The sequence below is a fragment of the Triturus cristatus genome, chromosome 7, assembly GCF_964204655.1.
Source record: "Triturus cristatus chromosome 7, aTriCri1.1, whole genome shotgun sequence".
In the NCBI taxonomy this organism is placed as follows: Eukaryota; Metazoa; Chordata; class Amphibia; order Caudata; family Salamandridae; genus Triturus; species Triturus cristatus.
In genome coordinates this window covers 535,538,263-535,551,204 of record NC_140590.1, presented here as the reverse complement: position 1 = coordinate 535,551,204, position 12,942 = coordinate 535,538,263, and the positions used below count along the sequence as shown (strand labels likewise).

General features: G+C 42.9%; 1 protein-coding gene across 1 annotated transcript in view; it reads right to left on the bottom strand.

Moving 5' to 3' along the window:
* QRICH2 (glutamine rich 2) overlaps nt 1-9,685 on the bottom strand; it is a 450,378-nt gene extending 440,693 nt beyond the window's left edge. Inside the window, exon 1 of the mRNA XM_085616929.1 lies at nt 8,431-9,685. Coding sequence (XP_085473055.1) covers nt 8,431-8,862 — 432 coding nt within the window. The 5' untranslated portion in view covers nt 8,863-9,685. The remainder of the gene's footprint in view (nt 1-8,430) is intronic.
* Nucleotides 9,686-12,942: the final 3,257 nt, after the last annotated feature.

Below are 12,942 nucleotides of genomic sequence, written 5' to 3'. Positions count from 1 at the left end.
ACGTTCATGGCTCTTTTCCTAGCCCTCTTCACTACTCTCTCTCTGGATATTGTCTTTCACTGAATTTTCTCGCCAGCAGAGAGGATTCATCCAGGAAATCTATTTTGTGTGTACAATTTCTCTGCAAACGGAAAAACTGTCCCACTGGCAAGCTTTCCCTTAAAGATCTGGGGTGGAAGCTCACAAAAGATAGTAGGGCATTCTTATCTGTTGGTTTGTGGTAAACCCGAGCAGACAGGGTTCCTTCTTTGGGTTCGATAACCAGATCCAGAAAGGGCAGTTCAGTTTGTGTGATGGTTGAAGTGAAGTGCAGTAATGGATTTCGACCACTGAGCCAATGTAGAAAATCTAATACTGATAGTTAATCTCCCCTCCAAATCAAAAGGACATCATCAATGAACCTCCGCCATATTCTGATGTGTGAAACCAGGGGCCATCTTGGTTATGGATGCACTCCTTCTGAAAAGCCACAACAGACAGACCTGCCAGACTGGGGGCAAAGGTACTCCCCATAGAAGTACCGTGGGTCTGTAAGTAGATGGTTCCTTTTAATTCAAAGTAGTTTCTGGTGAGAGCAATCACTGCTAGGTTTAAAATGAAGGCTCTAGGTGTTTTATATGCCCATCCCTCTCCGTATAGGAGATCCCACACAACCCTCAGGGTTTCTCTTTGTGGGATATTGGTGTAGAGCGATTCGATATCCAAACCCACCAAGTATTCACTGGAGGGGTCAAACTCCATTTCTTTTATTAAGTTTAGTATGTCATGTGTGTCCTGCAAACAGGCTTGCATCTTCTGTACCAAAGGCTTGAAGTAAAAGTCACAAAATTGTGACAATGGTTCGAGTATAGAGCCTATCCCCAAGACAATGGGTCTCCCTGGAGGTGGTCTGGTAGGTTTGTGAATTTTGGGGAGTATACAGAAATACGGGGTCACAGGATGATCATTACAAAGGAAGAGGCCTTCCTGTTGTTACATCAAATCATTAACTAGTCCCTCTTCCACTAAGGTACTTATCTACCTTCTTATTTCATCCGTGGGGTTCTTCTGGAGAATGCTATAGTTTCTCCGGTCTGATAGTAGTCTCAAACATTCATCCATGTAGGCTTTCTTGTTTTGTATGACTACTGCTCCTCCTTTATCATCCGGTTTTATAACCAGGTCTGAATTCCTTCTCAATTGTTCCAGGGCTGCCGTCTTCTCCTTCTACAGATTCTTAAAAGATGGACCTTGTTTCTTGCTGAGTTCCTCAATGTCATGGATCATGGCCTGTTCAACTGTTGCTACCTCTAAAGGTAAGGTAGAGATGGGAGGGGTGAATTTTGATTTTGGGTGCAGTGTTGTATCCCCTGCAGGTGCTCTATTGTCCTCCTTTCCTCCAAAGAAAAATTTCAATCTAATGTTCCTGAAGAATTCTGCTAATTCTCGCCGTAATTGAAAACTGTTGAATACATTTGTGGGCACAAAACCTAATCCCTTATTAAGTAGGTTCTCTTGGGGTGTAGTTAGTGGCATGTCTGTGAGGTTGACCACTAGTGTACCTCCCTGCTCGTCCCGGGAGCCTGGTCCCGTGACATGATCCTTGTTACCCACTGGTTCATGTTCTCCCAGAATACCCTCTGCTGTCCTTTCTATCTTCCTCTGCCCTCTCCCCTTCCTTTGCCTAAAAAAACGGTTCTGTGGCTGAGGGAATTGGGGGCTCTGGAATCCTTGCATCTGTTGTAGTGGAGGCAACATTGTTGGCCACCCATACCCTTGGTTCATATCGCTTTGGTAAAGGACTGTGTATATCAGACGCGGCCCACATTGGAAAACCTGCCCTCTCCTCCTCCTCTGCAGGTTTTATTCATAGTTGCTGCTGTCACTGTTGCTACTTTGTGTGTTTACATCTCTCCTTCTTTCCCAGGGACCCCTTTTCATGTCCACTTGTTTTTGTTGGACATATTCATCTCTTTTATAGGGGCAGACCCTTTCTCTGGAAAAACATTTTAAATCCTTCTGCAATTTCGTGATTTTGGATTGCATCAGTTACTCTTTGTATTCACCCAGTTCACTGTTGATTTCCTCTAATTTCAGTTTATATGTACCCATTATCACGTTTGTCTTCAAATCATGTTTGTTGGCTTGTATCTGGATGATCAATGTGGCAGCAATCCTTTTTGCAGTGTTAATAATAAGGATTAACCAATCCCTCGTGCACTTCCAAGCAATAAGTGCCCAGTCTTTACAGAAGGTAGCATCTTGAAGGGTTCATTCGTTACTAGTAAACCCCCGGTGCTGCGTTACCCCTCAGATACTCTGTCAGGATTGCTCCTTGTAAGATAGTCTTGATGTGTGTTTTTTTTCAATTCTAAAAGTGAGTCCCAACCTTCTCCTTGGGTAAGGACCTGATTGATTGTTGTATCACCCAGTAGAGAGGATCCCAATAAACTTTTTGCTACTGCTTCCTCACCATATGATAGGGCTTGTCATGATAGTTCTGTCTCAAGTTCTATCTGGGACAATTTAGAGTTTGTGAATCTCCGGAAAGAAACTTGCTTGCATGTATTTTAAGAATGACGGCAATATAAAAAACTTGAACATGAAATTGTCTTGAAAGATAATGGTCTACTAGCACAACATTGAGTGAGGAATGTTTCCTTTACTTATGAAAGAAATCTTAAGGAATTTCCTAGTAACCTCTGTAATAGAGAAAATGTTGCACCAGTAAAATCATCTTCATGGTTCTCTCCAGTGGTGATCTGTTAAAAGAAATCAGGAGAACACAGACAATGCATAGATTTGTACAGCCTCAATAGCGTCAATAGTACTTTAGACGCATGATCCCTAACAAAAATTCATGATCTAAATTCCCCTTTGGCTGGACCAACTGTGTTTTCTATGCTTGACAGACACCTACCACCAGATAGTACTCCATAAAGACTCTAAACACTTACCACACTTGTCACCCCGAAAGGTTCATATTAATAGAGAATGTAGCCTTACAGCTAGAGAGGTCGACCTAGAAGCTGGGGAACCAGGTTCAAGTCTCAGCAATGACACTCAACATCCTGAGATTCTGGTAATCTCCCCGTGCCTAACAAAAATGAATGTGTCCATCTGTAATGAAACTGGTGCTCATGTAAAGCGCTCTGATACCCAATGTCTGGGGTCTAGTTCGCGCTATATTAAACTCTGAAATATATATATCACAGTATGCATTTTGGCTACGGGAGTACAGCCTCTGTTTTTCTCAAACAATAATGAAAGACACTTTAAATGGAATTTCAGGGACAATGCTTCAAGACAATATCTTATTTTTGATACAAGTGCTCAGAACCATGATGACAACTTGAGGAGAGTATTATTAGCATCATTGGTGGAAGAACTAATGGTCAAATTTGCCAAGTATACATTTAGATGTGTTGAAATGGATTGTCTTGTTCAGCAATGATGATTTCAAGCAGAAGTGTATTCATGTTGAGGCAATTGTTAATACTCCATCTCCAAAGGCTAATGAACAATTAGTGTTGTTCTTTGGGTTATTGGAATTTTATGTTAAAATTTTTTAGAAAGGTATGCAGACAAGGTAGAACCTTTTTGCTTTGTTGGTTCCAGGAACATGATTAAGCATTCAGAGTCTTGAAACTAGAGATTTTCCAAGCACTTACTTGGAACCCTTTATTTATTGCAAATTGATGCAAGCAATTTGTGGGCTTGGGGATGCAACGTGATAAGAACAAAGAATGGGTTGTAACATACACCTCTGGTACTTAGAAACACAATCTGCTTGCAGCTGGCGAGGAAGACAATGAGCATATTTGGCAAGACTTGTTGCTAAAGTTCAGCCTTTCCAGTACATTGTAGAGCATGTTTAAGGGAAGAAAAATATCCAGGATTATTTAATGTGCAAGTTACCAGTGGAGAGTGATGACTGTGAATGAGATGGGACAGAGAAACGGGTTGTCTTCTGTATTTGATATACGTATTGATAATTCAGATGTCATTAACTCAGATGAATGGTCAGTTGAGGAAGCCAAAGATAGTGTTAAGTATTTAACAGAAACATTTCCAGGAACACAATAATGAATTGAATTGAAATCCTTTGTCGAAATTCAAAGTGAACTTGCATTTGAGGAATGTCTGATTATGTGTGGTGATAAAGTTATCCCATCTGAAGGGTTACGGAACAGAGTTTTCCAGATAGCACATAAAGGCCATTTAGAGATGTCAGGACTACGAGGAATATTAGCATTATGATGGTGAAAAATTGATAAGATTGCTGGGTCAAAGAATGGACATTTTGCATGAGCAGTGGCCAACCAGTAAAGGCAAGCACCCCTCCTTGATCCTGTTACCATCAGTTTACCAGAAAGTCCTTGGAGAAAGCTGGATATTGCCATTAGCGGGCCTTTTTCTGTTTTATCTCGTTGGTCAGCTTTCTGGAATTGTGTTAATTTACTATTTTTCAAAATGGACAGAATTTCACATGGTGGATGCATACACTGTTGACGATGTTAGCTCCTTTCTGGGTGATGTTTTTGCAGAGGATTATCCAGTTTCTTTTTTCAGGTTCTGGCCCAAAGTTTGTCTGTGGTAATTTCCATGAATGTCTCAAGAATCGTAACGTTAAGCACAAAAAGCCAGCTTTATTCCGCATGGAGACAAATAGCTAAAAAAAAGGGTTTAATAGACTTATTAAAGAGCCTATACAATTTGTCATCAATGGAGGTATGAATTTAAGGATGGCTCCGCAAGCCTCTTTGCTAACCTATAGGGTGACTTCTAATAGCGTGACAGGCAACTCTCCTTTTGAACAGTTAAGAGGAAATGTTCCTGGATTTTCTCCCTAGGTGGTTAAGAAATGTGGTTAACACAGAGCAAGAACTTGATTATTTTTATGTTAATCAGACGGTCAAAAAAAACAATGAATTGATGAACACTCACAAGAAGAAAAGGAAAGAGGGAATGCATTGGAAACCAGTTAAGGTGGCCCAATTGATTAGTGTGTAATGGCTCAGTGATGCAGGCAATGATACTGCTGTGTGGTTGAATCCTACTAGAGATACTGATGTTCACTGTAACTCCGTAATGGTAGAAGAAGAAAGAAGGGAAGTTGTTGAATTTAAGCTGTGTTGCTATTTACTGAGGAGACTGTGGGGGGGGGGGGGGTGGAATGGTTGTTGGATTCGTACTACGAGTTGGTTTCCTCAAGATAACATAGATAATATGGACAGTTACTTGTGGAAATATTTTCTTGGATGTTTTGAATGCGGAATGTAAGGCTGTTGATCCCTCTTCTAATGGTGAGAAACCGGATACAATTGTGGTGGTGCTGATGAGAGTCAGAGTTTGAATGCTGACACCAAGGACAAGTTAAGATCATTTCATGGCTGTTTCCACCAGAAAGTCTAACCTCTGATAACTCTTGTGTTCCTCTTATACAAAGCATAAGGGAAAGGCCTGGATCAATTAGATTTACAGAGTATCCTTTGTAGAAATTATCTAGTGGAGTAAGTCTTTGTGTGTCCTATTATTATTAGGTTACATGTGTCTGAAGTTGTTGAAGAGGGGGCATGGTTGGTATTGTGTGCCTATTATCGTCTTGATGGAAGATATCTACATGTTGGTAATTGCATGAGTGTGCGAGGCTAGAGGCTATGGAATGTTAGGGAATTGGAACAGAAGTCAGTTAAGGACAGAGCAGTCATCTGAAGATTTGTGTTACTGCATATGTCTTTCTTCAAATAAACTTAACTTACCACTTTTCTATAACAGAGTTTCCTTATAATAAGTGCCAAGAAGGTGTTATATGCACTAAACAAAATGGGCCTCATTGAGACGTCCTGTGCAGTCGCATAAATACAGACCCAACTCATGCTGATACGAAAAGGGAGGCAGTGTGTGCGCTGCCTGAGAATAAAGAGTCAATCTACTTCAGGGCCAGGTATACGACTCCCATCTACTGAAGTCTGCGAAGCAACCTTGGATTGTCAACTATGTCGAAAGCTAGATCTAAATTAATCCAGGCAGTAACACTGTCGCCATATAACGCTAGCCTACTGTCCTTTAGAGCAGGACGGAAACGGTACTGCCCAGAACAAGAACAGCAGTCTTCTGCAGAAATGCGGAGAACTGAGAACTGATAGACTTTTGCCAGATTTTACTTTGAAGGGGAAGAAAAGAGCCAGGTCTGCAATTTTTCATCTCTTTAGGGTCAGCACTGTGTTTTGAAGAAAAAAAAGCACTAGAGACTGTGGCCAAGCAGTCATTGGGTTTCTCACAGAACAAAATAGAAAACCTTTGTTAAGATAGATGTAGGAAATGTGTCCTGCAAAGACTGTTGAACGACTAAAGGAAACTAACAGCAGACTTCGATCCTTGTGTTTTTTTAGTGCTTCCATGGGTTAGGTGTCTTTTGCTTCTAGATTTACATTAGATACCATACTCCCTGGTGGACAACACCTAGCTCCGTTATTCACTTTTTTATTGTTTAAACCGTCTGACCAATGCTAAAATCGCCGTCATGCGTGGCTGCATCAACTCTCACACTCTCCACAACACCTCATTCTTGTATGCAGCGAAATTCATTGCACCATCTTTGAAGTACGTCTTTCAGGTTCTTGCAGCTTTTCAAACTCCTCCTAGGCCAAAATACATTTAACACCCTATAAAACAAGTATTCCAAAAGTGTCACAGGAATCCGACGTAAATCAGAGTGCTTCAATGTCTCGTTAGGAGTATGAAGCGCTATATAAAAGCTGCAATACAATGGTTGATGCATTTGTGATGGCCATGGCAATGAGCTGTAGCATGCCACGGAGTTTCGGATGATTCACTACTGAAATGTTGTTGTGGATGGCATCAGTTTACTCAAGGGTTTTTAATGTATATAAAATGCACGCAATAGTTGTTACTTTTCAGCAGTGTGCATGAAGGTGCGCAAATGTAACTATTACTAGACAAAGGCCTTTCGAATTACAATCCTGTATTCATCGTAGTTGTAGCTGCACAGCGGTAGCACCAGACATGCCCCACCAGGAGCTGGACAGCCCCCTGCCCGGCGCTTTATCTCCAGCTGCTCTAACCAGCTCTTCACACAGTGCCAGCAGAACACCAACTACCTTACAAGTGCCATGCTGGGGGCAGGAATGTATAAGGAAATACAAGGAAGACACTGACAAACATAAGCCACCCTATTATCCAGGTCACAACACATAACTTCATGTTCTCGTCTACACTCTCCAGTGAACGCTCCTTCTCTCTCTCCCTCCTGTCTCTTTTCCCCCTCTCTGGCTCCTTCCTATGCTGTCCCCAGTAGAGAACTGCAGCAGACAGTGTCAAGAACGCTGTATGTAACCTGTCTGACATAATAATATCAGAAACAACGAAACACCCGCTTTTATGTCAATTTTACCCCAATAATGAATTTCATCATGGGCATGTCTACAAATTCAACTTCTGTTTTTAATTGATGTTTGCTTCTTGACTCGCTGCCTTATTTTACATCCATAAACAGGGCCAGAATCGAAAGATGCAACTAGGACGGGGCAGTATCAGCAGTGATCAGTAGGGCTGCTACACTGTCAATAATAAATTGTTTTTTTAATTACAGCTTAAACCAGGTGTTAGCCATTTCTAAGTTCTATAAAATAGCAGGTGCTATTGCTACCCATTTTTGTTGTACTCAGTTTCAACTATGGCAGGGGAAAACACGAGTTGGCCACACTAAGATCTAAACTCGTGACTTGCAGATCATACTAGATGTCAGAGGCGGATGCTTAACTCACTGAGTGTGTTCCTGGAACCTATGGACCATACAAAGACCTTTCAGGAAGACAACTGTACTAAATTTGGCACTGGAATAGCATTTCACTTCAAAGCAGGGCTTGTATGCTGTTAATAGAACAGCATTGGTACTTTTTATCCAGACTGCTATTCTATTATAGACATCACGAGTCCATTTTAGCCCAGCTACAATACCCTTAATATGCAGCACAGTACATTTAACAGGGCTGCTGTACTTTATGTAACGCTGCAGCAATACTTTATAATGGACTGGTAGTCCTTTCATAGGATAACATGGTCTCAGAAGGGCTGCTATATTTGTAACAGGACAACACGAGCACACCTTCCGATACGCAGCTACTCAGAGGAAGGCAGTTACCCATCTTTTCCTATTTAGGTTTCAGCCCCACCATCACTACCTCTGCAAGACCTGCCCTTTGGTGGTCCCTTTGAACTCTCCTTCACATCCTTACCATACATGCCCGACACATGGGGGCCAGCAATAAACTCACCCTCACATCTTCTTGGTTACCCCAGCACAGTCTAACCTACATCGACTGACATCACCAATATGGTCTAATCCTAAAAGACTTAACCCCTGGTGGCCAATGCTGACCTCAGGATAACATTATAGCAAAAGACAGGGACGTGGGAGCATTTTACCTTGTTGATGCCATCCTCGTTGGTCTCAATCTTCTTCTTCATCTGCATCATCTGCCACATGTCGCCCACCGGGGTTGGTGCAGGAGATTCAGTTGTCTTGCTGCGCTCCATCAGCTCAGTGCCTGTGGGCAGGTGGTTGAGCACCTCCATCTGCTTCTCGATTTTCTGGACTTTCTTCTCCAATTGGTGGTAGACCGATGCCACCTTTGGTGATGAGGCCTCTTTGCCAGGCAACGGTAGGGCACCTTTGGATGGTACAGCAGTAGGAGGCTTGCGGTCCTCCTCGCTGATCTCAGCCTGCACGTCCTGGATGTTGAGCTGTCGGAGGATGGCGTGGAGCAGTGTGTGGAGGGCGTTAAAGTTCACGGCGCCCACCTCAGGTGTGCCAATGGATAGGTTGGTCAGATCGAAGAGGCTCACCTTAGACGGCATGTTGCACCAACTCTACCACTCTGCTTGCATGCACAAGCTGCACTCGGAAGTTGAAGACAGGTTCAAAACGTTATGATTTAGTGGAGGTCTGGTGGCTGAACTGCACTCTTAAATGCATGCTGAAGGCTTAGCTTCAGGCCAGTGCATGCCCTACGCTCGGGTGTTTACTTAAATGCAGGGTACGCTGTATCGGTCCTGCTCCAATTCACTACATGAATGCCTTGTATTTTCCTGTACTGAAGCCTTATTAAAGTTCCCAAAACAAAGACTTTTGACGCTCCATGCTTGTAAGACAAATCTGCATTTGGACCGGCGAATGCCCACGCAGATGACCTACAAATGAATGCCTTTCTTGCTAGTTCCTCATAGAACCGTTTGGGACGTCTCTTGCTTACTGGCACCTGTCTATTAATAATGTGACTTTCTTTCCCGCCAATGTTTTCCCTTCTGACACAGACCTGATTCGTTGTCGGTCCTAAGTGCCTGATGGTCTCTACCCACCAATGCCCAATGGCCCTAGTGATTCCGGTTTTGGTGCCTTCTGCCCTCGTTCGCCCTGCCCTGCCTCTCAATGCCCGCTAATCCCGGGAATCTACCAGCTTTGCATGTCTCCAGTAATTACTTTCTCGTGGCACTTAGTGCTATCACTACGGTCCCCTGGCCTCTTGAGCATCAGTCCTCGGAACTCAGTGTCTCCTCCTAAATCCTGCCTGACAGCTGGTCCTTAGTACCTCCTGCCCCTCAAGCCTCTCCTAACACTGCCTCGTGCTCCTCCCACACCAGCCCCTCCGAGTGTCAGCCATCAAGGTCCCCCATCAGTGTCTCCGGCATCTGTCAGGGAAGCCCTGAAAGTGCCCAGCTAAGATGCTACATAGCACCCCACCCCTCAACCACTCTTCACCGGTACAGACCCGCCCCCCGCCCTCAATAGGCTAGTTTCGTCGCTGTATGTCCTCCAATTGGTACAGGCGTGGCCCGGGGATTCCACGCTCGGATGTCTCAATAGCATCTGTGGTTGCTAGGGATGGACGTCTCACGGCTCATATGTTCCGCTGTTCTGTCACGCGCGTAAAAGGAAAAGTAGTGCCAAGTGTCTGAGGGTGTATGGAGGACGGGCGTAGGGTCTCTATTGTAAAGGATGTGGGAGATTAGAGGGATGTCTATGTAGGCATTAGGGCCGGAGAGTAGATAGTGAGAGAGTGAGGTGTCTGTAGTCCAATGGACACTGCTGCCTCCACCGCTGAAAGTATCAATGCGCTAGCTAGGTCGCTGCAGGCGCTTGCCCTAACATTTCTCATCTATGATCTATGGGATCTGATGCGAGGCGCAACTAGATCTGAACTTCGGGAGTGGGGCTACAAAGAATCCCAGCCGGGGCCAGCTCGAGCGCTGATGGTGGCCGTTACGAAAGTCTTTTTTTTTGGCGCACCTCCCCCATATCTTTCTCCATGAATTCCCTCCCTATCACTCTCCAACAGTGAATCTCCTCTCTTCATAGCCCCTCTCTGGCATGCATCGCATTGTTTGTTATCCTGCTATTTATAGTTCACTCACACTTCAGTTCTGTGATCTGCATAGTATGCGTTCTCTGCAACAGGCGCAGTAGGGGGTTACGGTGCTACTTTACGCAGTGGTGGAAGTGGGGCGGAGCGATAACCGGAGGAGGCACTACGTTCCCATACTTTTTTAATTTTAGAAAAACAGTTCCCCTACTTTCTGTGAATTGAAAACTGTTCGGGACAGTTAATTGTAAGAGCAGAAAAGCTTCAGCAGAAGTGTGAGAAAGGGAGTCTCCTGTGCTGTGAAACGAGGGAGGGGCAGCCAGCTAAACCAGCCTTCTTTTCAGAGTGCCTGCTCCCCTAAAGAAATGTACCTCTGCGCTGCAGATGTAAAGGATGCTTTGTAGCCAGTATTGGCTTCAATTGATCAAATCACTTGAAGCTTCCTAATGATACACATTTATTCTTTTTGAGAGGTATTGTACGGTATGCTGTTAAATGTGGGCTTTTAAAATACAGTTACAAAAAAACACTTGCTTCCCAATAACACATGTATTCTTTTTGAGGGGTATTTTAAGAGAGCTACAAGCTAAACTGTGAAGCGTGTGCTTTTAAAATGTTATAAAAAAAGAATTTGCACTACGAAGTCTGCAAAAAAAAATCAACATTTTGAAAACACTTATCTTAAACCTTGATACACATATTTTTAGAAGCCTATCTTATACTGTGTGCGATGCAAGTTTAAAATATCGAATTACATGTTCACAGTGCCTTCTGTCACAGATTGGAACCGCGTAGCACTAAACGTACATAAGTCACTATTCTCCATTGCACCAACCAGGATTCAGTTCTGTGGCTCTCTGGTGCAGTGCATTAACCAATAGAGATTTCATAATGGACGAGAGTACATTTCCCACTGATTAACATACCTTGTAATTCATTTTCATTTAAGCTGTGCTTTATTTTACATGTAGTTACCTGAAGGTGAAAGACTGAAAAAAGTTACTGATTTTTTTTTTTAGTCATGCCTTTGAGCATGCCCACTAACCCCCCCCCCCTACACACAGCATCACAGTTTCCATACTTTTTTTTAATGCACTTCAACCACTGACTTTATGATGAGCCAGAACTTCAACTGGACCACCTTCTGAACTTTCACTAGTAGGAACATTACCCACCAAAGTTATCTTGATATTTTTATTGTTGGCTGAAAACAACTGATACGCAAGGAAGTTCATGTGCTTTTTAACCAAAAATTATTTTTAAACAAAGCGCCCCCTCACCAAAGTCAATGCCAGGTGTGGCTGCACCAGTCGCACCATCTTAAACCCAGTGATGCTCCCAGCAATGGGGCAGGACAAGCATTTCTAGAAATGGAATAAGAGCTAACCTCATATCCATTATATGAGGAAAACAATCTATGTAAGTGGTGGAGTGTGATACTTCACCCAAATTCCACCAAGAAAAACAAGTTAACAGATTTCTTGTAGTTGATGTAAGGGAGATTAGACCTCCCCTGAGAATTTTTTGAAACTTTTGGGATCAAATTTGCTAAAACAACACAGACCCCTATGAGCATTCATTAAATATTCCAGTACTTTCATGGAGCACCAGGGAAGCCCGGCCTTTCCTAGGAGAAGATCTCGTTTTTTTAAATGTGTTAAGCCAGAAATTACTTCCACTCTACCAAGGTCATAATTTTTTCATGGGCGAGCCCCTTATGCCAAGGAGTACATTCAATATGACAGTGCATGAAATTTACCATGGATACTTAAGCCACAGCCATAAGAACCTCTAAAAAATTCCCTCCGGTATACAAGGATCAGCATTTTTCTATGGACACTCCCTATAAAACGACTACAGGAAATCTTATGACGAGTTACCTCAAATATAAGTGCCAACATTTTGCTATGAATCCACCCCATATGCTAAGCATTACGTGCATCATGTCAGGGCCTAGAGCCAGGTGTGGTAGTGTGTGTTCTGAGTTCATGCCGCTGGATATGACTGGGCTAGCTATTTTCTCAGTTAGACAGTTCGAGACCCCTCAGCCAATGATGGTGTCTTAGTACAAGCAAGTTACCTAGGGCAAACCTGCAGTTTGCCCTAGGTAAAACCTCCTATCCATTTTGTATTAGTGCATTTATCCATAAGGCAAGAAAACCTTCAGCATGCCAGACCAGCAGCACACTTGGATGCATAACTCTCATACACTGACACACACATTCTCTCTCACACGTATTCTCAATAAAGCTCTTGTACTTTTTCGTACATTTGTACTCTTTCACACTCACACACAGACACACTGCTACTCACACTTCCATTAGTCAATCTGCTTTTACTGTGTTAGAAAAGCTTGCCCTGCTGCTTCTGCTATACCTGCTTTGCCTTTTAGTGAAGCTTAATAAAAACATTCTCTATACGTTATAAAAAATATTTACATATTGCCTTGTCAATGTTTTTTACAAGTATGATGTGAATGAAAAGTAAACGTCCTTAAAATAGCTGTGCAGGCTTATATTTGGTTTCACCTGTGGATCAATCAGTTACAGTATTGGAAATTATCTAATCCACGTTCTAA